Here is a 24115-nt window from a genome sequence, read left to right as displayed (position 1 = left end):
CGTCATCATCAATATCATCATCACCATCACCACCACCATCACCACCACCACCACCACAGACATGCACTTACTGGCTTAGCCGGGTGCCACTGGGTCTCTCCTCCCTCAGGGGTCTGCTCCCCGCCCCTCTCTCCCCCAAATGGCCTGCCTCCACCCTTGCCTGTAGCCCCACCTGTCTCCTCACAGGTGTACCACTTCCCCACCCAGCCTTCCCTCCACGCTTCACTCGCGTGCCACCCTAGGGCAGGGGGCTCACAGTGTCTCTGCTGGACAGGCCCCAGCTCACAGTGCTGTGCCCGGCATGCTGTCAGCACAGAGGGGAGCAGGAGGGGAGAAGAAGGGGACCTCTGCCTGGAAGCCACCCATCCCAGGCCCAAAGGCTCCACAGCCAAATCCTCCTCCGGCCCCAGATGCAGTCTCCATGACAACCCTGAGCAGCTCGCCACCGAGGAGCGCCCAGCGGGCACCACACGGATGTGGACGGCTGTTGGTGCCAGACAGGTGCCCAGTCCCCAGGGCCTCAACCTACAGGACCAGGTGCCACAGCAGGTCAGTGTCCCGGTGCCTTCAGTGAGAAGACAGATGGAAGGTGCCGGGACTTTCCTGTGCACCCCAGGGATGCCCTTGGGCACATCCACACTGTATCACAACCCTGACTGACAGCAGATCCCCTACTCAGCCAAGGACCCCCAAAGCTGGGTGACCTCTGGATTTCTGTGACCCCAGCAGCCCAGAGGCAGAGGGGCCTGGCCTTGAGATATCCCGCCCCACAACGCATTCTCCCAAAGTGACATCTGGAGACCGTCCATCACTATGGCCGAGGGCCCCACTTCCTGGCAGGCGAGCCCATCGCTGACCGTCTGGGAAGCTGAGTCATTACGGTAAAAATCGCTTGTTGGAAGAGGCAACAACTGGTGGGACTGCGGCCATCTGCCCGGGCGCCCCCACGCCCCGCCATGTCCTGAGATGCCAGACACGGAGCCGGGGTCCTCCGGGCCCCGAGCCCCTCCGGGTCCCCCCTGCTGCTGCTCAGACAGGCCGCCCGGCTACAGGAAGAACCGCGAGAGAGGCCGGAGCCAAGAACGACAACTGTGATAAAAGCTATTTTTTAGGAAACGACACCTCCCACCCAGGAGAACAGAGAGGCCGGCACGCCCGCGAGCTGGTACGGGTCAGCTCTGTGCCTTCCGTCCCGGTGCGCCCTGCGCCAAGCTTGGGCACCTCGGGGGCTCAGCCTGGCAGCCCTTCCTCCGAACGCTGTGCGGTGCGAAGGCGTTACCTACACCAGCAGATCACCTGCTCTCACTCACACACACACATGCACACACACCATAGGAAAGAGATGCATGCACACGTGTACACACACACACACACACACACACCCCATAGTAGAGATGCATGCACACGTGTACACACACACACACACCCATAGTAAAGAGATGCATGCAACACATGTACACACACACGCACACAGCACCACACACACCATAGGAAAGAGATGCATGCACACGTGTACACACACACACACACACACACCCCATAGTAGAGATGCATGCACACGTGTACACACACGCACACGCACACACACACCATAGGAAAGAGATGCATGCACACGTGTACACACACGCACACGCACACACACACCATAGGAAAGAGATGCATGCACACGTGTACACACACACGCACACACCATAGGAAAGAGATGCATGCACACGTGTACACACACGCACACGCACATACACACCATAGGAAAGAGATGCATGCACACGTGTACACACACGCACACACCATAGTAAAGAGATGCATGCACACGTGTACACACACGCACACACCATAGTAAAGAGATGCATGCACATGTGTACACACACGCACACACCATAGTAAAGAGATGCATGCACACGTGTACACACACGCACACACATACCATAGTAAAGAGATGCATGCACACATGTACACACACACACACACAAGTGCTCTTTAAAAAGGTGAAAACCAAGAGTGAACGTGCCTCGCTGGGCAGGACAAACATGGCCACACGGCTGCCAACAGCTCCGTTCACCTCCCAGAGCCTTCGAGCGGCCTCTGCTCTGAAGCTCGGTGGTGAGTGCCCGGGGCCCCACTTGCTGGTCCTGCTGGGACCCCACCCTGGGCCGCCACCTCCCTGGGGGTCCCATGGCCCTACACACAGCCCACCGGCTCCCCCAGCTCTGGGCTGTCCGAAGACTGCCCTCGCCAGGGCCCCTGGTCCCCCGCCCAATCCCCAGCGGTGTCACATAGTTACCAAGGTGGGGCACGTGTCCACTACTGTTTTATCTTAGCTGGAGTCTGGAATTCTGGCAGAAACGGGGCACAAGAGGGCCACCCCAAAATGAGGAAGATCAGGCGACAGAGGGAGAGCCTCCAGCGCGGGCCGCAGGAGAGCAAGGCCTGATGGCTAGCGGGCGAGCGTCCCACCTGCGCTCTGGACCGTGGGCTCCCCGCACACACAGGCAGAGGTTCTCAGCCTGGAGAGGTGAGCAGGGCAGCTCAGGCAACGCCTGCAGATTGGTGAGAGGCTGCCACTGGCCTCGAGGGTCAGGGCTAGGGCTGCTCAGCCTCGAAGACAGGATGGCCCCCCGAAAGAACAACAGCCCCGAGAAGGAGCAGACACGGTGCATCTACCCCAGGCGGCCGCGGGGGCTCCCACCCCTGGAAGACGGACACCTCTGGGGACCACCTGCTGAGCGTGCCGTCCTGGCGGGTGCAGGGTCTAGAGCCGCCCGCCAGACCACTCCCCTCTCCTGGGCTTCCAAGGGGTACCCAGCCATCAAACTCTCAGTCCACAGGCTGCGTGTCATCAGCAGTGCCCAGAAGCCCAGGATCGCCTGCTGACCCCTGACACCTGCTGACCCCCGACACCTGCTGACCCCTGACACCTGCTGACCCCTGACACCTGCTGACCCCCGACACCTGCTGACCCCTGACACCTGCTGACCCCTGACACCTGCTGACCCCTGACACCTGCTGACCCCTGACACCTGCTAGCCTGCCCTGACGGCATCCTGGACACCTGCCCAAGGACAAGCCTGCCACCAGGTCGCCGGGATGGCCACTGCTCCAGGTGCTGACGGAACCCTCCAGCACCAGGAAGAGATGCTCGCTTAGGGATGGCCACCCTCAGCCCCAAACCATTTGCACAACTGGTGCTGTCACACACACCCCTCCCCACTGCCACCTTGAACGTAACCTCTCGCAGTGGTGGATTTTAGTGTCAACCTGGCTGGGCCACTGTGCCCAGAGATCTGATCAAACAGGAGTGTCCATAGTTCTGTGAGAGTGTCCTGGGGATGAGGTGAACATTCCAACAGGTTAAGGAGTAAAGCAGATTACTCTCCATCATGTGGGTGGGCCTCACCAGTTGGCTGGAGGCCTGAGCAGAACAGAGCATGACCTCCTCCGGCTACGAGGGGGCTCTGTCTCCAGATGCCGTCAGACTCCATGGCAGCATTGGCTCTTCCTGCGGCCTCCAGCCTGCCGGCCTCCCCCATCAGATTTGCGTTTACCAAGTCTCCACTGTCACATGACCCCTCTCTCTGCACACGCCCAGCTGGCTCTGCTCCCTGGAGACCCCCGACTCACCCACAAGGGCGGAGGGTGGGCCCCACCTCACTGTGCCTGGTCTGTGATGGGGAGAGGCGTTTTCGAGCAAGGATGCTGGGGGTCCAGGGGCCGAATGAGCCACCTGGTGGCTTTCCCTCCTATGTGGACCACAGAGAAAGCGGGGCAGAGCCTCCACCAGCCCAGGGGACGGAGGCAGCGATGGGGGGGCACGGGGGTGGGGACCAGCAGGCGGTGGGAGAAGCTCTGGGTGGAGAAGCGGGGGGCGGGGGGCATCCTCTCCTTCCGAGAGAGGTGCGTCTGTTACTGGTGCTTCACAAGGGGACAAAGTTACGTGAGCACCACTTTTTGGTGTTAAAGAAAAAAAAAGATTATAAAATAAAACGCTGGCATCTCAGCTGTATCTTGTTCTGTGTCATAAAAGCCACACTGCAAAGCAGGGCAATGGAGACCACAGTCTGGGGACCGAAGAGGTGCGGCCGGGAGTCCCCTCCTGTCCCCACCCCAGGGGACCCCAGGCTCATGGCCAATGCCAGGGCAAGGGGAGCCCACGCTCAGTCCCCGAGGCACTTGGTCGCCATCGTGGCAGCAGCTTTTTGGGGTAACCTGCTCTCGGTCATATCAGATCCAAGGCTGAAGCAGGATCCCGGCTTCCCGGTCCAGGCTGGTGGAGCATCTGTAACCATGGCTGCACGGGAGGCGTGGGGAGCCCCGGGCACGCAGGGCTGCGGCCTGATGGCTCGTGGTCAGAATGAGAAGATGACAGCTGACAAGCGCGGGGGAAACTGCCCTGGATAACACACAGCAGTGGATGCAGGTCACTGTACACCTGTCAGGACCACAGAATGTATGCCAGCAAGACGGAACCCCGATGAGAACTGCAGTCTCTGGTTAAGAATAATGCATGGGGGCTTCCCTGGTGGCGCAGTGGTTAAGAATCCGCCTGCCAATGCAGGGGACACAGGTTCATGTCCTGGTCCGGGAAGATCCCACATGCCGTGGAACAACTAAGTCAGTGCTCCACAACTACTGAGCCTGCGCTCTAGAGCCCATGAGCCACAACTACTGAGCCAACGAGCCACAACTACTGAAGCCCGCGTGCCTAGAGCCCGTGCTCCGCAACAAGAGAAGCCACTGCAACGAGAAGCCAGTGCACTGCAACGAAGAGTAGCCCCCGCTCACCACAACTAGAGAAAGCCCACACGCAGCAGCGAAGACCCAATGCAGCCAAAAATAAATAAATTAAAAAAAAAAAGAATAATGCATGGATGTTAGCTCATCACCTGTGACAGACACACCCCCCAGGTGAGGTGAGTAACGGGGACACTGGGGTGGGAAGGGGTGTATGGGGGTCCCACGCTATCTGCTCAAATCTCCACCAACCCTAAAACTGCCCTTTTAAAAAGCAGACATGGGCTTCCCTGGTGGCGCAGTGGTTGAGAGTCTGCCTGCCAATGCAGGGGACACGGGTTCGAGCCCTGGTCTGGGAAGATCCCACATGCCGCGGAGCAACTAGGCCCGTGAGCCACAACTACTGAGCCTGCGCGTCTGGAGCCTGTGCTCCGCAACAAGAGAGGCCGCGATAGTGAGAGGCCCGCGCACCGCGATGAAGAGTGGACCCCGCTTGCCGCAACTAGAGAAAGCCCTCGCACAGAAACGAAGACCCAACACAGCCATAAATAAATAAATAAAAATTAAAAAAAAAAAAAAAAGCAGACACGTAATTTTTTAAAGTCACAATAAAGCTACATGCTTCTTACCCTTTGACACAATGAAGAAAGTGCCTTAATTTTTTTATTGTGGTAAAATACACCTGACATAAAATTTACCATTTTAACCATTTTTAAGTGCACAGGTCACCGGCATGAAGTCCCTTCACATTGCTGTACAACCATCCCCACCATCCGTCTCCAGAACTTTCTCATCTTCCCAAACGGACTCTGTCCCCATCAAACCCTCCTCCCCACCCCCTCAGCCCGTGGCCCTCACCATCTACTGTCTGTCTCTAGGGATTTGACGTCTCTGGGGACCCAGTGTCGGTGGAATCAGACAGAATTAGTTCTTTTGTGTCTGGCTTGTTTCACTGAGCATCATGTTCTCAAGGTTCATCTGTGCTGTACCAGGCGTCAGGATTTCCTTCCTCTTGAAGGCTGAGTAATACCCCCTCCTAAGCAGAGATCTCGTTTAGGCATTCATCTGTGCATGCACATCTGGAACATGCCTTTGAAGGGAGCCAGCGAGGCTGCTGTCCCCTCCTCCCCGGCTGTGTCCCCACAGCCCAGTGCCAGACCTGGCCCTCGGTGACCAGCTAGGAAGGCAGGCCTGGGCCCTCTGAGGCCATGTCGCCTCCACATCCCGCCATGTCGTCTCCACATCCCCTGGCCTCTGAAACAACTTTATCTCAGTAACTTTCAGGAAAACAACACCTTTTTTTTTTTTAATGAGATGAAAAAAATCTACTGGCACACGACCAAAATATCTACAGATGAGCGGGCTTTGAAACCCCTCGCACTCACTCCCTTGTTAAACCCAGGAAACCAGGCACTGCTTTCAAGATACATTTCAAAAGCTTTGGAAGATGCTTTCTTAACACGAAAGTTAAGATTTAAACAGTAATACCATTAATTCCCCTGCAATCGAGCTTAAACAGAGCCGAATGGGAGATAATGAACTTTCTGTAGGAACCTCACGGAAAGTTGCATTATCAAACTTAACGATATTTTTTACATAATCTTGCCACTTAATAAGGCTACAGATAGTGCGCAGGAGAAGTTTTAATGTATTCGGCTTGGAACTCAGCTGTTGTTGAGGATGGTCTCTGTTCTTAAAAGATTAGTGTCTGGCGAGGTTAGGGGCCCTGCAGACACTAATTAACCAACAAGGGGTGGGGGGGGTTCTCGCTGGGCTCCCAGGGGTCCATGGCGGCGATGCGGAGCCCCCCGCCCGGCTCCTCTTGCCCAGGACACACACTGCCGCGGTCTCTGCGGCCCCTGCTTGTCTGGATTTGGCCTGGAGAGCAGCTTCCAGCTCCCCTGCCCTGGAGGACCTCATTCCTGCCAGCGGGGACCTCTTGATCCTCAGAACAAAATGCATCCATCTCCCCAGCTTCTTCTGTGCGGCCGGTCGGCCCCGCGCCATCAGCTGCCCTCGCTCCCGGCATATGCCAGCTGGAGCTGATAGCACGACTGTGACCACCGCTATCCTGGGGGCCGGAGAAACAGAGGAGCCTGGGGGCGACCGCTTGGGGGACAGGGAGCCCCCCTGAGTTGGAGCCGGTCTCCTTGCAAGACCCCAGGGTTGTACCACACCCCCCAGACAGGAAGGCGGAAGGAGGACCCCTCTGTGGGCGGGGCAGTGAAGCCGGGAGACGCGGTTGCACAGCTGCAGATACGCTTGGAGCCCCAACTCCGAGTGCGACTCGGGCTCACCGCTCACTGGGTCACGGGACTCAAGGAACACTTAATTCCAGACTTGCTGATGTGTGGCTTTGTGTGCCCAGGGCCGTGGGGACAGCTAATCTGGACAGTCTTCCAGCCGAGAGTCTCCTATGGACGAGGGATCACCCTCAGGCCGGGGTCCAAAGGGCTCCTGCGTACAGAACACAGACGCGCACGGGAGGGGACTCAGCCCACATGCCAGCTCCACCCCGAGGCTCGGTGACCAGCTGGAGCACGTTTCCACGGTCTCAGGGGCCAGAGCTCCAGGCCGAGGGTTCCCTCTGCCTGGCCATCCACGCTGCACTGTCCGCCACCTACACTACACTGCCCATCAGCAGGTGGCTGATGGGAATGGGGGACCCACACAGGAGCCCCTGACTACCGTGAGGAGCCACGTGACCCCAGGCACCGGCGTGTATTCAGATCGACACGTGCTCGGCTCTGGGAGCAAACCAAGAGGTTGCCCGCGTGTGTACGGCCCGCAAGGCCCCCTCGGGTGCTCCCAGCCCATCTCATCGGCCCTCTTGAGGGGGTCAGACACACAGAGGTCTGCCAGCTCCTGGGCAACCCACGGCCCCAAGCCTGGCCGGGTCCTGGCTGCACCCCGAGGCTGGGGCAGCTCTGCCAGCCAAGAGCAGCCCCCAGACCCCCAGGGTCGTCCCTGTGAGTCCCCGAGAGACACAGACATCACTCCCTGGACGGAGAAAGCACAGCTTCGAGGGCCTGGGAGGGTCTGCAGGCCCCCGCACAGTGGTTGGTAAGATGCCTCTGTTTTCTGGCATTTGTCATAATCAGCCTCCTAGGAAACCATGGCTCTTTAAAAGAGCCATGTCTTGAGTAGACAAGAAAAATAACAAAAATAGCTAAAAATAATAGCCTCGTGGACCGAGGGCTTCGGAGGTGCGGGCACCGTGCTATGTGCTGCCCACGCCCCCTCCTCACAACCTCGGGGCCCTTCATCACCGTATCGCAGCCAGAGGCAGGGCGGCCAGGAGCACCCCGACTTTACAGACTGGGAAGGGGAGGCCCAGGAGGGCAAGGCCACGGCCACAGCTGGCCAGTGCCGGGCTGGCTGGTGGCGAGGATTCCACGGCGCCCTGTGGTCAGACCCCCAGCTTGCAGAGCACGCCGCCTGGAGATGGTGTGGGCGGCGGAGAGGGGGGAGGTCTGGGAATAAAAGTGCCGCTTCCAGCAGTTGGTCCCACGTGGTCACTTGGGAGGCTGATCAGAGGGTCAGATGGAATGTTTCTCTCGACTTAATAACTAACCAGACTCAGCCCTGCAGGTCCCAGGCCCCCCCCCCAGCCCCAGGCCCCCCCCACCAGCCCCATCAGCCCACCTGCGCAGGCCCCCGGCCTGCTCGGCTCAGAGCTCCCACCTGTTCTGTGGAGGGATGGCCCCTGTAAGCCTTCGGCCAGACCCATCTCCCCACCTGAAAATCCACTTCCCTGACATCTGCCGACGTCATTCACTGAGCCCCACGCGGCCTTGGGCAAGTCTCTCTCCCACCGGGCCTCAGTGTCCCCCCGTACAAGGAAGCGGTCACACCAGCCGCTTTCCCAGCACCTCCATCTCCAGCAGTTCTGAGTCTGAGTCTCCTTTTACACACAAACCCCAAGGCCTGCCCGTGACACGAGTGTGGGCCCAGGCCGGCGGCCTGTGCACACGGAGTCACTCCGGGAAATTCTGCAGGTGACGATCTGCACGCTCTGGGGACCAGCCACCTGGGCCCACTCTGGCTCCTACCTGGGTCCATGTGGACACCCCCTCCCGCGGCTGCAGGCAACTCGACTGTCCCGTCTCCCCTCACTCAGCAAGCTCCGAGGAAGCCCCTGTGTCCAGGACGTCAAGGGCTGGATCTCCATACACATGGACCAGACTTCACACGTGATCAGCCCCAGGGGCCCCGCCCAGCGAGTCCCACGGCCTCCTCTGGAACCTCCCAAGTTCAGTCCCAGAAAACATATGGGCGTCGGGGGAGCACCACGAATGCTCCCTTCGCTGTGTCGACCGCTAAGTTTTCCAGGAAATTCTGTTGACGCTGGCGCTCCCACGCCCCCGAGCCCCGGGGGCCGAGCCCAGCCTTTCGGCACCCAAAGTGCATCCACACGAGGACAGGACGGGAAGGCGGGAAGAAGCTGCCCAGAGACCAGCCCGCCTGCCCACGGCTGTGTCGAGGACCTTCAGCCCAAGTCAGCGGCTGGGAGGCAGGAGGCATGACCCCGGGCCCGGGAAGGATGGAAGGGCAGCCTCACCCACACACGCTGTCCGAAAGCCAAGGGATGCTCTAGCGGCACCTGCTGTCCTAACCGCCCCCCTGCCACTGCCCCCCGCCGCCCTCCGGTCCAGGCACGAAGAACACAAGTCTCAAGGTCATAGACGGTGAGGAGGAGAGCCCAGACTGCACCGAGAGACCACGGGCTCCCAGGACTGTCACCTAGGATGGGGGGAGGGGGCCAGTGACTGATGGGACGGGATGAGCTGGTCCCTGGAAGGATGTCGGCTCAGGACCCACAGACTCCCGGGGCAGCACCCCCACCTCCCAGGGAGCCCCCGCCACGTGCGCAGGCAGACACCAGCTATTCCTGGACCACGTGCAGCGCCACACCCCCGGTCACTTCTCCAGCGGCTGAAGGGAGCTACCGGCCACGAGGCTCGGCTGTGCTCCCGTGGAAAGGGTGTCCTTTTTGAGACAGAGGGTGGCATGTCCCGGGCCATCCTGCCAGCGAGAAACAACGCCCACTCACGGCTTCACCAAGCCCCCCGCCCCCTTCAGCCACCTCGCCCTCCTCACCTCTGACCTCTGGGGAGCCTCATGCGAGTGGGCAAGCCTCCAGCACCCAGGGAGACGAGCCCTCACCTTGCAGCACAGGCGTGGGAGCTGCCATGCCCGCCAAGGGCACAGGGAGGCCCCTGGCCCAGCAGGCCACCTCCAGGCGCTCTTGGTCTGTCCCCCACCTTCTGATTCCACCGCCTGGGCACACGCTGGCTCTCCCTCACCTGGACCTCCCCATGGCCACCTCTTGTGTCCCTGTCCCCTCCCCAAACCAGCAAGAGGCCTCTGTCCACAGTGAGGCCGCCCTCAGGACCTCCCAACACCTCTGCGCCCTCCCCCACTGCACGGTCAAACCTCGAGGCATCACAGGCCACCCTCCAGGTGGGTGGCCGCATCAGATGCCCTCCGACGAGAGGCCAGGGGAGCAGGATCCCAGGGGGCAGCCTGCAATGGGGCCTGGGGGCCGCTCTCCTGCTCCCCGAATCTCTGGCTCTAAAGGTGCTTTCCACCCAAGAGGAACCACCTTCCATTCTAGAAGATTCCTCAGGGAAAGCACCCCCTCTTTCCTGCCTACACCTTCCCAGCCACAGTGGGAAATTAACTCAATACCCAGAATCTTGCATTTTGCTCTCATCGTCAAGCCACACACTTCATGAAAAGAAGAAATATGTGAGGTTCAACCAACGTGAGTCAACACATTAGGATGACTTGGGAATAAAAAGAATAAACGTTACAAACACATTTTTAATAACGTGCTGGGTAACTGTTAAGTTGGCAACAGACTATTCCAAATGGAATCCAACATGCCTTGGGGGAGGCCAGACACCAATGTCAAAGTGGCTTTCACAAATTTCTTTACAAAAAGAAAGAAAGAAAAGAAAAAAACAAATAACTTTCAGATGGACACGTGCCGTCCACAAGCAGAGGCAGCGTCCTGGACCTGTGCGGTTAGCTCAGCCTGCAGACGGCAGGCACAGTGTGGGTGGGACAACAGGACCTCCAAATGCAGAATGCAGGGGTCTCCCAGGGCTGCCCCTTCCATCAGGGAGCAACAGGGTTCAGGGGGGAGGAAGCCCTGCTCCACCCCACACTCCTACAAACTGAACTGGCCCCCAGCCCCTGGGAGAACCCCAAACACAGGCAAGACCCAGACTGGAAGGCGGCTGGTGCTTGTTGCTCTAAGATCTGCAAGACCTCTGGCGCTGGTGATGGTGTTAGTGCCCAGGCACAGGGGCGCATCCTCTTCCACCCCACCACGGGGTGAGCGGAACAGTGGACCCCAAAGATGGGTCTACCCAGAACCTCAGAACGTGGTTTTATCTGGAATAAATGTCCTTGCAGATATAGTGAAGGCTCTCAAGATGAAATCATCTGGATCTGGGTGGGGCCTAAATCCAAGGACCAGTGTCCTGATAAGAGAGAGGAAGATTTGAGACAGAGGGAGAATGACACGTGACAGCAGGCAGGGACCAGAGCGATGGGGCCACAAGCCCAGGAAAGTCAGGGTTGTTTGGAGCCACCAGAAGCGGGAAAGAGGCCTGGAAGGAACCCACCCTGCAACGTCCTGACCTGGACTTCTGGCCTCCAGAAGGAGAAGACAATACATGTCTGTTCTTCAAGCCCCACCCCCCACCCCTGGTCATGGTCCTTTGTAACGGCAGCCCCAGGAAGCTGACCACCCACCTCTCCATTACCGGGTCCACCGTGGAGTCCATGTCCCGCATCTGAGGGAGGCCCCTTTGTCCTCAGCTGGCCTGGACACCGAGGAAGTGACCACAATTCCTGGAGCACAGGCCTGCGATGACCCCCACGCGCCTGAACAACCTTCCGGAGCCCCTGCTGCCTGCACAGCCTCAGACCCGCACCCCAGCCTCCCGCGCCCTGCTCCTTGGCTCAGCCTGTTCGCCGGGGCAGGCACTCAGTAGGTGCTCAATAAACATGCATCCTAGCAGCTCAGCATCTCCACCGCAACCCACCACACAGAATGTCCCTGTGCAGCTGGAAAGGAACTGTCCTTCTCCTGTACGTGGGAAGCCAGAGCCACGGCCGTAAATAGAAGGCAACCATAAAAATATACACATGACCATTAAAATGAAAAATGCCTACCAAGGCCAAATAAAGCCGTCTCGTATGCACAACGTACGTGCCCTGGCTTTGGGAAACGCTGATTTATGGACGGAGGCGCATTGAGAACTTCCGGGCCACCCCCCCAGCCCCACTGCCGGGGGACTCGGCTTCTGCTTCAACCTGAAACTCAGTGGCCATCACACCCGTGGGTCCAGGTGCCAGGTGGGAAACCGTTATCTTTGCCGGAACGCTGATGGAGCACCTGCCCGTCCAGGCCTCCTCGGGACAGAAGGTGGAGGTGAGACCCCTGCACCCCTGGCACACGTGATTCAGCTCCTCCTGGCCGGTGCTCCCTCCATCACCCCTGTGTGGCCTGTCAGTTTCCTGTGGTCACCGTAAAAATGATCGCAAACCACAGAAATTCATTCTCCCTAGTCCTGGAAGCCAGAGGTTCAAGGTCAAGGTGTGGGCAGGGTCATGCTCTCTCTGGAGGCTCTGGGGGAGGGCCCTGCCCACTTCCTGCAGCCTCTGGAGGCTGCGAGCCTCCCTGGGCTTGTGGCCACATCACCCGTCTCTGCCTCCATCTTCACGTGGCCTCTCCCTGCATCTCTTCTAAGGACACTTGTCCTTGGATAGAGGGCAGACCTGGATCCAGGACAATCTCATCTGGAGAATCTGACCTTCATTACACCTGCAAAGACCCTGCTTCTGAATTTGGCCACGTCCACAGGTTCTGCGTGGACCTGTCCTTAGGGGGCCACCACTCGACCCCTCAGCTGTGGATTTCTCAAAGGGCACACACTGGAGCTTCTGCTCTGCTCGTCACATATATGGTCCCACCGGACCCGCCAGCCCCAGCACACAGCCCGTGCCTGGCATACAGCAGGCGCTCAATACGTGCACCCCACTCTGTGGGCATGTCTAGCAAGGTTGTCACCCAGGCAACTGGCCCCAGGAGCTGTCGCTGCGTAGGAGCTCCCTGGGGAAGGAGGGCTCAGGAGGAGCGTGTGGGCTTGCAAAGCACGGCTATTTACCAGGGAGGTCTGGGCTACTACGTCAGTGAAGCGCATCAGAGGGCCTGCTCGGCTGCTCCTGTGATCAGAGAAGAAGAGAGGTAATTGGCTAATAAAATCCACCTTCTCTAGGCACAAGCTGACTTTGAAAAGAGTGTGTGTTTTAAAGGCTGCACACCCTCCTCCGAATCGTGGGGGAGAACACAGGGCCAAGGGTGGACGTGTGTGTTCGGCCTGGGGCTTCGGCAGGGTCCTCGGGGAGAGTCCCAGAGGGCGGCATGCTTGCCCGAGCCTGGAGCCTTCCAGAACACAGCCTCCTGCCCAAACCAGGGGCCCTGGAGGCAGGGGGCTGGCGGCAGAGGGGGCCGCCCTCGGCAGGTCCAGCCTCAGGCCCCCGCAGGCCCCTGCTGTCACACCAGGAGACCAGAGCCCAGAGCCAGCCACTGGCACCCAGAGGTCACAGCTCAATCCCTGTGGTCTCACCCCAAGTCCAATGCAGGGTGGGGAACACAGGGGCCGACGGTCAGTGTTGAGGATGGCGCCCACCCTGCCTGAGACCTCGGATTGCCCCCCAAGCCAGGGAGCCGGTGCCCGAGGTACCCACCAGGGCCATGAGCTGATGGACCAAGGCCTCCGGGGCTGCCCTCGGGGTGACCACCCCAGGCCCTCCAAGGCCCGAGCCATCACTGACCAGAAGTCCACGGAGGTCAGTGCAGTGAAGGCCACAGTGGCCCTTCCAGCACCGGCTGTGCTCCCCCAAAGCCTGCCCGAGGCGCCACTTGAGTGTCCCTGGGTCACAGCTGCCCTCGAGGCGGCCAGCACGCGGCTGGAGAGGCACCGCCCTGACCGTCCCGTCCCGCCCCTGGGAAGGCCCGAGACTGTCCAGGTCCTCCCAGCCCCAGTCTCAGCCACCGACAGCATCTTGGCCTGGACGCCAAAGGTCGCATCCCACCTGCAGGGTTTTCATTCGACCCATCAGGCTCCACCTTCTCAGGAGAATTAGACTCGCACGTGCCACTGGGAGGAGGGAAGGGCAGCAAATAAACATGGGCCTGTGGGCGGGAAAGGCCGGACCCGGGGTTGCCCACCCCCAAGGGTGGGTCGTGAGGACCACCAGATGCACCCACACCCCGAGGGCTGGCCTGGCCAGCCGTGTGACTCCACCCACCGGGCTGGGGTCTCAGCCATGACGCCCCACTCAGGGCCCCGGAGCAGTGATCTGAGTCTGTGACCTGCTTTCTCCAAGGACATGTGGGACATTCATGCTGACAGGGAACATGGAGGTGGTCTGGGCAGTGCCCCCCGAGCTCCCCCGGGGGCCAGAGGGGCTGGGGCACAGGGCCGGCCTCCCTCCCGCTCCCTGAAAAGTTGTGTTTGGACAAAGGGGCGACGTGATCCACGGAGGACCGTATGGAAATCACCGTGGACACCGTCAAGGTCACACAGCTGGGCATGGCAGGGTGCACGCAGGGCGGCCTCGGAGACACCACCGGACAGGGCAACCGAGCATGTGGCCCGGCTTCCGCCCTGGGCTGTCTGGGCATCGTGGGCAGCCAGTGGCAGAAGCACCTGCCCACCGTGTGGACTGCAGGAAGAGGATGATCCAGCAAAGCCAGGCTTTTCTGGGGGACACCCACCCTGCTCCCCACCTGCAAGCGCGTGCCCAAGCCCCTCCAGAGGGCTGGTCCCGCGTCCAGCCCCCCAGCCCTTCACCCACACAAAGACACGCCAGTGCCTGGAAGGAGGGGGCTGGTCCTTCTTGCCACCCGGGTCACGGCTGGGGAACGGGGTCGGCCGAGAGCAACATCCCTCCACCGCCAGCCCCTGTGCTGCCAGCTCAGCGGAGGCCCGGTGAGCCCCCGCTCCCCGCAGCTGTGGGCCACCCGTGCGGACAGCGCCTCAGCCCCACGCCGGCACTGCAGTCATCCCGCCCTCAGGCCTAGGTAACGCGGAGGAAGTGGCCAGGTCCCAGCCTTCCGGACCCTGACTCTCCAGGGCCACGTGGAGATGGGAACTCCGCCAGGGAGGGCAGGGCTCCAGTCAAGCCTGGTCAGTGGCCGCCAAACCCCCACAGGCCCCCGGCCACCCCCACCCACCGGGCTCTCAGGGCCCAGGCCTGCTTCTGGCTCTTTCCTGGGCCATCTCCCCCAGGAACACGGCCCAGACCCTCAGTCTGATGGGTCCCAGAGGGGCCCTGCAGCGGCTGGGCTTGTCCCCCACCCCTTCAGCTGTCCTGGGCTCCCCTTTCTTTTTGGGAGGCCCTCTCTGCAGAGATGGCTCTGAAGAGCCCGTCACTCCGCTCAGAGAGAGAGCACAGGCTAGGCCGGCAGTCAGAGCCCTCGGTGGGGAGGGACGGACGGAGGGCCCTGCCCTTCCCCGGGGACTCCCTGGAGCCAGGACCCAGCGTCCCAGAAAGCGCTGGCGGCCACAGCCGAGGCCTCCCGGGCTGAGTCAGCTGGAGGAGGCATCTCCGAGGGGCAGGGAGTGGCGGGTGGACCCGGGCCGAGGCTGGAGCCCCTGGCGGAGCTTCCACCCGAGATCAGCGAACATCCTTCTCAGCTAAGCGAGTCTGGGTGGAGTGGCCCGTCTGTCCACGTCACGACCACCCAGAGCATCAGTTTCTACGATCCTTTCCATCCTGCCGAGGAGGAGACTGAGGGTCCTGGTGGCCCAGTGACTTGCCTGATATCACACTGCCACCCGGCTTCCTAATCCCACAGGCCATCTGCACAAGCACACGTGAGCCACAGGCCAGGCGCTAAGTCGGCGAGCCAGGCATCAGGATGTGTGAGGGGAGATGGATGTAAGACCGGGCTGCCACTTGCCCCCGGGTCCAAGCAGAGAAAAAGTGAGCCCACACATCGGCCCATGTCCCCTTGACCTCTGTGACCTGGGCCTGTCCTTGGACTTCGCCGGGCCTCGCTTGCTTCATCTGTGAAAATACAGAACAGCACGTGGCCGCTCTGGAAGGCACCCCGCAGGGTGTCGGGTGCAGGGACAGGACAGCAGGGGCCAAGAAGCGGAGGTGGAGGCCTCACCCTCTGCTGCCCGCCTCCAGGTTGGGGGCTGCATCACACGGGGGTGCGTGTGTGTGTGTGTGTGTGTGTCCATTCACGCCCGTGTGCCTGCCCATGTGTGCATGTTTACATGTTTGTATGTTACACGTGTGTGTGCCTGTGTGTGCACACAGGAACAGACTTGATGAAAGGAAAGATTAAAGGAAAAAGTCACAGGAGGGCAAGCTGGTCGCCACTACTGTAGGGCAGTGACTGCAGGGGTCATCAACGTGCATCTCAAAGGAGCCCTGAATCCACTTATTAAATGTGTGTGTGAACAACAGCACGTGTTACACACAGATGCATAATTACATACTTTACATTATACATTACATAGGTTCATATTATACTCCATGCATTTCCTGTAACTATTTACTGACGTGTAAGTGCAGGGATACAGGGACGGCTCCCTGATTCTAGATCAAGTTCACTGAATCGATTCTAGATCAAGTTCACAATGTATCTCACCTACTTCACGTGCCGAAGGGCATCACGTATAACGCACGTGAGAATTCAGCGAACGTCACCATATCCACGCACACGCTCACACATAGGAAACGTCAGCAGTGTTCCATGCGTCGCCAGAGACCCACCACGACCCGCCTCCTCCAGGCCCTGGCGGCCCTCCACCAGGGAGGGGACCTGGCCGCCCCACTGCCCCCTCTCTGCTGGTGCCCTGCACAGGGCTGCGTCCCCAGGACGCGCAGACACCCTGGTGTCAGACCCCCGAGCTGGTACTCACGTGGTCCCCTGCACGGCTCCCCAGCGCCCTCGGGACGGAAGCCAGGCGGGGCCTGAGGAACTTCCAGAGCTGCGGCGGGGGCGTCAGGCTAACAGCGGCCCTCCTGAGTGTGCACGCGTGTGCCCAGGCCCTGGGGAGTGTGACAGCAGCCAGGCCACGCCGCGGGGGCCCCTCATGCCTGAACAGTCACCTCTGTGTCCAGCCCCTTTCTGCTTTCACTTTTGCGGCTGTCAGGCACTCAGCAACGAGGCTCCCATTACGGTGAGTGTGGGTTTTATGTAGATCCTTCGTCACACGGAAACGGGAGTAAACGATGATAAAGGAGCTGGGCTATTTTCCACGCCTTTTCGATGCCACCCCGCCTCCCCGGCAGCCAGCCCCACTCACCTGGCCTCGCAAATAAACTCTGCTGGGGGGCAGGGGAGGAAGCCTGATCAGGTCCCTCTGCACGCGGCCCAGAGACTCAGGCTGGGCACCCCGCAGCCGGCAGGGAGGTCTGGGTGGGTGGCCGGAAGCATCCGGAACGCAGGCCCCAAGCATCTGTCCCCGACCCTCCTCCGCTCTCACAGCCTCTGAGAACGATCTGGGTGCAGCCTGGGCCCCAAAACTGCTCCCATTCTCAGAAGCTTGACGTGGGGTCCACAGCCCTTCCCAACCCACAGTGGGCGGCCCGCACGCACCTGCCCGCTTGTGCCCCTGGGACTCCCATACGTGTTACAACTGGCATGATCTTTGGCTCCAACAAATATTTCCGATGGACTCCAAGGTGCCAGGAACTCTGCTATGTCAGTCCTAAGACCTCTGTCCACGTCTTAAAGTAAACTCACAGCTGTAACAGACACAGTACACGGTAACACTGTGCTAACTACTGATCTCGTAACGACTACAGCAATTAATGACCAGCGCGCAGAGCCGTGACAATTAACAGAAGACCGTGAAGGGACTTTACGTGGTTAAGCGTGCTCCTTCCCAGCCGCCGGGTCCCAGAATTCCGCTTCACTTCCAGAATGAAGAGCTAACTAACTAAATAAAAGTCGAATCCTGTTTGCTCAACAGTTGGCCCTCAGAGCAGCTGTCCAATTCAGAAAGCAGTGGCGACTGAGAAAGGACCTCTGGAATCGAGGCCGGGTCCCCTCCAAGGGCAGCCAGACACACATGCTCGTCTCCCGAAACACGTTCTCAAGAGGAACACGCGAAGGCTGTGAATAACACGCCCACCCACCTCCCAGGCTCCCCTGCACCCAAAAGGAGTGAAGGAGACAGACAGACCTCAGGTCCTCACCTCCAGGAAGAAGCCAAATGGCCCATCTCCCTGCCTCTCTGTAGAGTAGTTACTTACTGCTCTTGTTACATCAGCAGCAATGTGAAAGCTTTAATCTGTGCCGTAACTGAAAGGCTGGGAGAAAAATATCTTAAAGTCTTTGGTAGAGGGAGATGGAAAATATTTTTTCTAATTCTGGCCGTTTCCTTAAGGCTGTGTTCTGAGACAAAGTGTCATTAGGGAGAGAAAAGGGTGTCTCCCCTCTGCCCTCTCCCAGTGCACCACCACGCCGATGCTCTGCCCCCAAACGCGATTAAGAGGCTATTTGAAATCCGGTTCCCCAGACTGCACCTCCCCCCCACCACCTTGACTGTAGTTCACAAGCACAGGGCATGTCAGGCTGCATCCAGAAGCAAAAGACGGCTCTGGCTTTCCAGAGGAGGGTCAGGGTGTCCCGAGCGGTGAGCAGGAGAAGGAGCTACCCTGGTCCCTGAGCTCCCACACCCCACGCCGTGGTCGTGGCCATGACCGGGGCCTTTCTCACCAGCCCTCCAGCCGCCCAGGCCAGGCCTGATGCGGCGGGCAGGACGCTCTCACAAAGACCGGCCCAGCCAAGGCTGCAACTAGGGACCACAATACGCCTCTCTCTCATCCACAGCCCTATTCATCTTCACCAACACTGGGAGACAGACTGGCCAGAGGGGGACGGATTAGACACGGGGTGACCCGCATCTCCGCACAAAAGGCAAAGTGTGGATAAACGGTTCCCTGGGTCCCTCATTCTTCACCTCTGAAAAAACCTGATTCAGGGAAATGGCTATTTAAACAGCACTTTCCCACTCATCCACAGACAAGTCACAATTGTCCGTCCGCCCGCCTCGCTCGCTCCCTCCCTCCCTCCCTCCCGCTGGCCAGCACACCACTGGAAGGAAGTGGCCTGGAACCTGCAGCCTCCAGCCGGGAAGGGCCTGTGTCTCCCCTGCATCCAGGGTGGGCCCGCCACCCTCCCAGCGCCTGCCCGGGGCTCCTGACCCCAAAGGGCGGGAAGGGCAGCTCAGAGAGGACAGGGATGACCTTTCAGAGGGATGGAGCAAAGGGCACTCCATCCCAGAAAGCAAGGACGTGACGTTGCAGGGTGGACCCCATCCCGGGAAGCAAGGACGTGACATTTCAGGGTGGACAAACGGCACTTCCAAGAATCCTAGAGGGTTGTGCAAACACTCAAACTTCCCCTGAGCACCTCCAGAACGCGTATCTGCTCCTGGCCCCATGCCCCACCTTCCTGTCTCCACACCGTCTTCAAGAACATGGATAAGCCTCTGGTCCCTCCAGAGTAAACGCTGAGGTTTCGGTGCAGGGCTCTCCAGTAACCCATCCACAGAAAACAGCACCCTCTCACAGCAAGCCCAGCCTCTAAAACACCGACCCGCCCCACACCCAGATTCTTCGAATCCAAGAGATAAACACTCTTTTCTCTTCAACAAAACGTTCGTCTTGACCTTAAGACGCGGGGCCTCAGGAGGACGGCAGTGCCCTGTAAAGACAGCAGGACCTGTCAGCTCCCAGCAGGCAAGCAGAAGGGAACGGCCCAGCCCCAGGCTATCAGAGCTTCACTCTCTTACGAAGGCAGCTTTAAAATCATGGAAGATCCCCCTCATCACAGGAACTCCCACAGAGCCAGGCCCTTTCGACCTTAGCAGCAGTGAAAACAGGAGTCCCCCTTTCAAAATGAATTCCCCCCGAGAGGAAAGATCAGTGGGAGGGAAGGGTGAGGGACTGTGGCCCAAGAAGGCCCAGCTGTGCAGGGACCCCCGGCCACTTGGCAGAGGACACAGCCAAGATCAGCCCTTGGGAGGCCTTCCAGCCCCGGGGGACCACCCACCCCCAGCAGAACTGCCCTCTCCTGAAGCAAGTCAGCAAGCCGGTCGGTGGTGGACGGCTGGCCTCCAGCTCAGCGGAAACTCACCAGGCCCTCTCAGGGCAGGCCAGGCCTGCAGCAGCCCCTGGGACAGTCCCCTCTCCCGTCAGGGCCTTGACTCAAAATCAAGGGAAGGAAAAGGACACCAGGCCAACGGAGCAGGTGACGGACCAAGGCTGGCCTCCTACACCTACCTGCTTCCCCAGGAAGCCAGAGGCAGCTCATTAACTAGTCAGGGAAGCAGCTGAATGTTGCAAGCCCTTCCTCTGTAAGAGCCCCGAGCTAATGAGGATCTGCCCACACTACGGGCCACACCAGCTCTGAGCTCGGCTGGTGTTCCCTGATGGCCAGGGGCAGCACTAGGCAGCGCTGGGGGCAAGGTGCCTGCGGGCAAGGGCACTGCTAGCTGCAGACAGGCAGTGGGTGCTGCCTGGGCCGTGAGTGCCTAGGTCGGCTGTTCCACAAAGGCCAGCCAGGCTGAGCCCACAGTGCACCAGGGTAGCCCTCCTCCAGGAGAGCTGGCCTTAAGAGCCAGGAGGTTTCCAGGAGTGCCCTGGGTACTCGGGCACCCACCGACCACGACCTTACCAGCCCGTGTACTCCTGCCCTGGAACCCTGGTGCAGGGCTACCCCCTCCCACAGATTCCTCCAGCTACGCGGGTCCCACTATCAACTTGCACGACTCAACCAAGTCCCAAGCACGGGATCCTAAAGAGAGCCCCGCTCTCAAGCAGGCACCGGGAGGACAGGGGGGCCGGACTTGGTGCGGGGCCAGGCGCTCTGGCTGTCAAGTCCCTGCTCCCAGAGGCCGCGGGTCCTGGACTCGTCCGGAAGGCGGCGTGGAGAGCGGGATGCGGGCGCGCAGGCCTCGCCCTGGGCTCCCGGCGCCCGGGCCCCGAGTCAGGCACGCCAGCGTGGAGCGCGGGTGCCATCTACCGAAGGCCCGCGGAGAGCGGCCGGGCGCCGCTGCCAACGAGCCGTGCGGGGCAGGGGACGGCACAGCAGCCCGGGAACGGGCCGGAGCCCCGGCGGCGCGAGAGCCACCGAGGCCGCCGCGCCAAAACCCCGCCGCGCGCCACCTCGGACCCCCGATGTGAGCGGAGCGGCGGGATCCGCGCCGGCCGGGCGCCGGGCAGGGTCCGTGCCGGCCGCCCGGGCCCCGCAGTAGCGCCAGGCTGACCGGGCCGAGAGCGGCGGCGGAACGTGCTGGAAGCCAGGCGCGCGGGGGACAATTACCTTCTTTCAGGAACTGCGCGTGGATCACCAGGACGAGGAAGCAGCAGAGCGCGGCCCCCGCGAGTGCCCAGAGCGCCTTCAAGAGCTGCATCGCGGAGTGCCCACTCGGTCGACGCCCCCCTAGTCGAGCAGCGAAGGTCCAGGCGCCGCATCAGCGCCCCGCTGGGTGCAGCCGCCGCGGCCGCCCGCTCGCGCCCTCCATCCGCGCCAACGCCGCGCTCCGCCGCGACTGGAGGCGCCGCTCCGGGAGCCGGGCTGTGTCTTTTTGGGCAGGGGGAGGGGAGCGGGCGGGGGCGCGGGGAGGGGAGCGGGCGGGGGCGCGGGGAGGGGGCGGGCGGGGCGGGGAGGTTAGCACCGAGGCTCTGGCCGCGGCGGCCGCCCGGCCACCATCGCGGGCTGCGGGGCGCCGGGGGCCCGGGCGCGGGGTGACGGCCGCCGCGGCCCCATGAATCAGCCCCGCCGTCGCCCCCGGAGCCGCGCCGCCGGCAGGGCCCGGACGGCGGGCCGCAGATTGCGCAACGGCCCGGCCGCTGGCCGCCTGTCGCCTCCCGCCGCTGCCCGGCGTCGCCTTCCTCTCCAAAGCCGCCGCCGCCGCGCTCGCTCCGGCCCGGGGCTCAGGGGGCCGCGCCGCCGCCTCGGAAAACCGGGCGCGGGGCCAGGGCTGCGCGCAGGGCGCGGGGCCGCCGCACCATCGCCGCCGCCGGGGCCCGCGCGGCCGGGCCCAGCCCGCAGGGAGAGAACTTGCGCGGCCCGGTCGCCCTCGGACGGTGCCGGCCTCCGCGCTCCGGGAGCTCGCGCCTCCGCCGCGGTGGCCGGTTGAGACCGGGCCGGCGCTCCCGCGGGCCGCCCGCCCGGCTGGCGTTGCCGGGGGCCGGGGCCGAGGCCGGGACCGGTGGCGCCCGCGCCGACAGGTGGGGCCGGCGAGAATGCGCGCCTCGCCCACGGGATGCCGCCGCTCCGGCCCTCGGCGCGTGCCCACTGCCCGCTCAGCTCGGCCCCTCTGGGGAGGCGGCGGGAGGGGCAGCACGGCGCTCGGACTCCGGCCCGCGCCCGCCGCCCTCTGCGCTCCGCCCGGCCCGCCGAGCCGCCGATGCGTACTGGGCCGCGGAGGGGACCCGGGGGACCCCCGCCGCCCTGCAGCGCCCCCGCCTGGCGCGCCGGCGGGTCAGGCGAGGCCGGTCCGGCCGAAAACCGCGGGTCGGGCTCCACCTAGGCGCGCAGGGGCCTCACTGCAGAGGCGGCCGCGGCGGGGGCCGGAGCGGGTATCGCGCGGCCTCCGGTGCGCCCAGCCCCCCGCGCCCTAAGGCCCCAGGAGGCAGGGGAACCCGGCCCAGGCGTCGCCACTGCCCGGGACTGACCCGCGGGGGCTTCTGAAAAAAACGGCACCTCGGCCTGGAAACACGCTCGCTCCACATGCCGGCCCTAGTCTGTGCCATCCTCCAGGCCAGCAGCTGCCCCGCGTGCGTGGGCGCACCGTCAGTGCCCGGGGCGGCTCCCCGTGCAACAGCGGGCCCCTTCCTGGCCCGGCCTCCTCCGGCCTCTGCGAAGGGCAGGTATTCGCTTGCAGCCGACTTTCCTCACCATCCCTGAGCCCCAGAGCTGGGGCATCTGGGTCCTGTTTAGAGTCGCCCCAGAGGCCAGTATCTAGGCCTCAAGGCAGTTTTTTCCTGCATTGAATTTCCAATTCAATTCCAAATGCCCAGCAAAGAGCTTTGGCTGGGGGTGAGGGTGGGAGGCTCTGGGTGAACCTAACCCCACCGTGTGGGGTGGGTGGAGGACAAGGACAGGACGGGACCCACCCTCAGAGGGTCCTGGTGAGCGTCAGGCCTGGAAAGCAGGCCCAGGGGTGCACATGAAAGCTGCTTCCTTCCTGCACAGACATTTCCGTGCCAGGAAGGGAAAGAGGCCGGTCCTGGGAGGGCTCCTAGAGGTCAGACAGGTCAAGGCCCTCCGTGTACATCTGGGGACACTGACACCAAGTCCTCCAGGACCAGTTCCAAGCTTGCCTGGCCTGAGGTGCTGTGCCAGCCCCAGGTCAGAGGGGAGGCCACCCCAGAAGCAATCCCACACTCCAGCTGCATCAAGTCTGCGAGACGGGAACGCCGGGTCTGAGACCCCACCTGGAGAAGGGGCCGTAGCCTCAGACAGGCCGTGCAGCTCAGGCCCTGCCCTGGTGGGGGGCTCTCTCCCCTTGCACAGCCCCTCAGAGCCCCATGTCCTGTAACAGCCTGACCCTGGTCCTTGGCCTTCACCCCCAGCCACTTTGTAGGAAACCCCACCTGCAGCAGCCTCTGAAGAGCCCCCCTTCCTGACGCAACAGAGCCTGACCTCCACCAAGGTCACTGGCGTTCAGTCCTCACCTGTTGCAGAGCTCTCCTCCTCAGAAGGCTTAAGGGTCACCCAGTGCTTATGACACACGCATATCCAGGACCCCAAAGGGGCCTCAAGCAGGAAACAAGGCCAGCCTCTGACATCCACTGGGCCCTGATCCGGTGCCTATGACTTGAAATTTCGAAAATTTAAAGTATTCTAAATTCCCCAGGGGAACTTTTACAAACAAACTAACCATTTGGAGGAGCCTTCTAGAAAGGGAATTAAGAAAAGAAAGTTTGTAAGCAGAAACGTGGTGTAAATTTATTTTCAACAAGTGCAGCAGGAGGTGCTGTGCTGTGGGGACCCGAGCGTCCTCCTCCGGCTCTGAGACCTTCTGCAAGGAAACGTGTGTGGCATAGTTTGTGCCCTTAGAAGAGGTAACAGGTGACAACCGGGGGGCCCCGTGGTCGGTGCCCACAGGAGTGGGTTAACCGTGCACACCATGGAGGCCCACGGTGCCGCTGGGAAGTGAGCTTAAGATGGCAGAGTGAGTACCGCACATACCTCGGGAGGGGACACCCAGGGTCTGATTAGAGAGATGCTTAAAAAAAATAATAAAGCCATAATGGTGTCGGGAATCAAAATGAGGACAATCTGCAGGCCAGGAAGGGTGGGGAGTCTTGGGGCCAGTTGCTGGAG

General features: G+C 61.4%; 1 protein-coding gene across 3 annotated transcripts in view; it reads right to left on the bottom strand.

Annotated features, from left to right (window-relative positions):
- The window catches only part of TAFA5 (TAFA chemokine like family member 5), a 208304-nt gene that overhangs the window by 111070 nt on the left and 73119 nt on the right, over nucleotides 1–24115 (bottom strand). The window contains exon 1 of one of the 3 annotated variants that reach the window (XM_036864590.1): nucleotides 21104–21304. The exons of the other annotated variants lie outside the window; for them this stretch is intronic. Within the exon in view, the coding sequence (XP_036720485.1) occupies nucleotides 21104–21194 (91 nt within the window). The 5' untranslated portion in view covers nucleotides 21195–21304. Of the gene's footprint in view, nucleotides 1–21103; nucleotides 21305–24115 lie in introns of those variants that run through there. 3 annotated transcript variants of the gene reach the window in all.

This window comes from Balaenoptera musculus, chromosome 10, assembly GCF_009873245.2.
Source record: "Balaenoptera musculus isolate JJ_BM4_2016_0621 chromosome 10, mBalMus1.pri.v3, whole genome shotgun sequence".
Taxonomy (NCBI): Eukaryota; Metazoa; Chordata; class Mammalia; order Artiodactyla; family Balaenopteridae; genus Balaenoptera; species Balaenoptera musculus.
The sequence above is the reverse complement of the archived record's forward strand: the minus strand, read 5'-3'. Positions and strand labels throughout refer to the sequence as shown.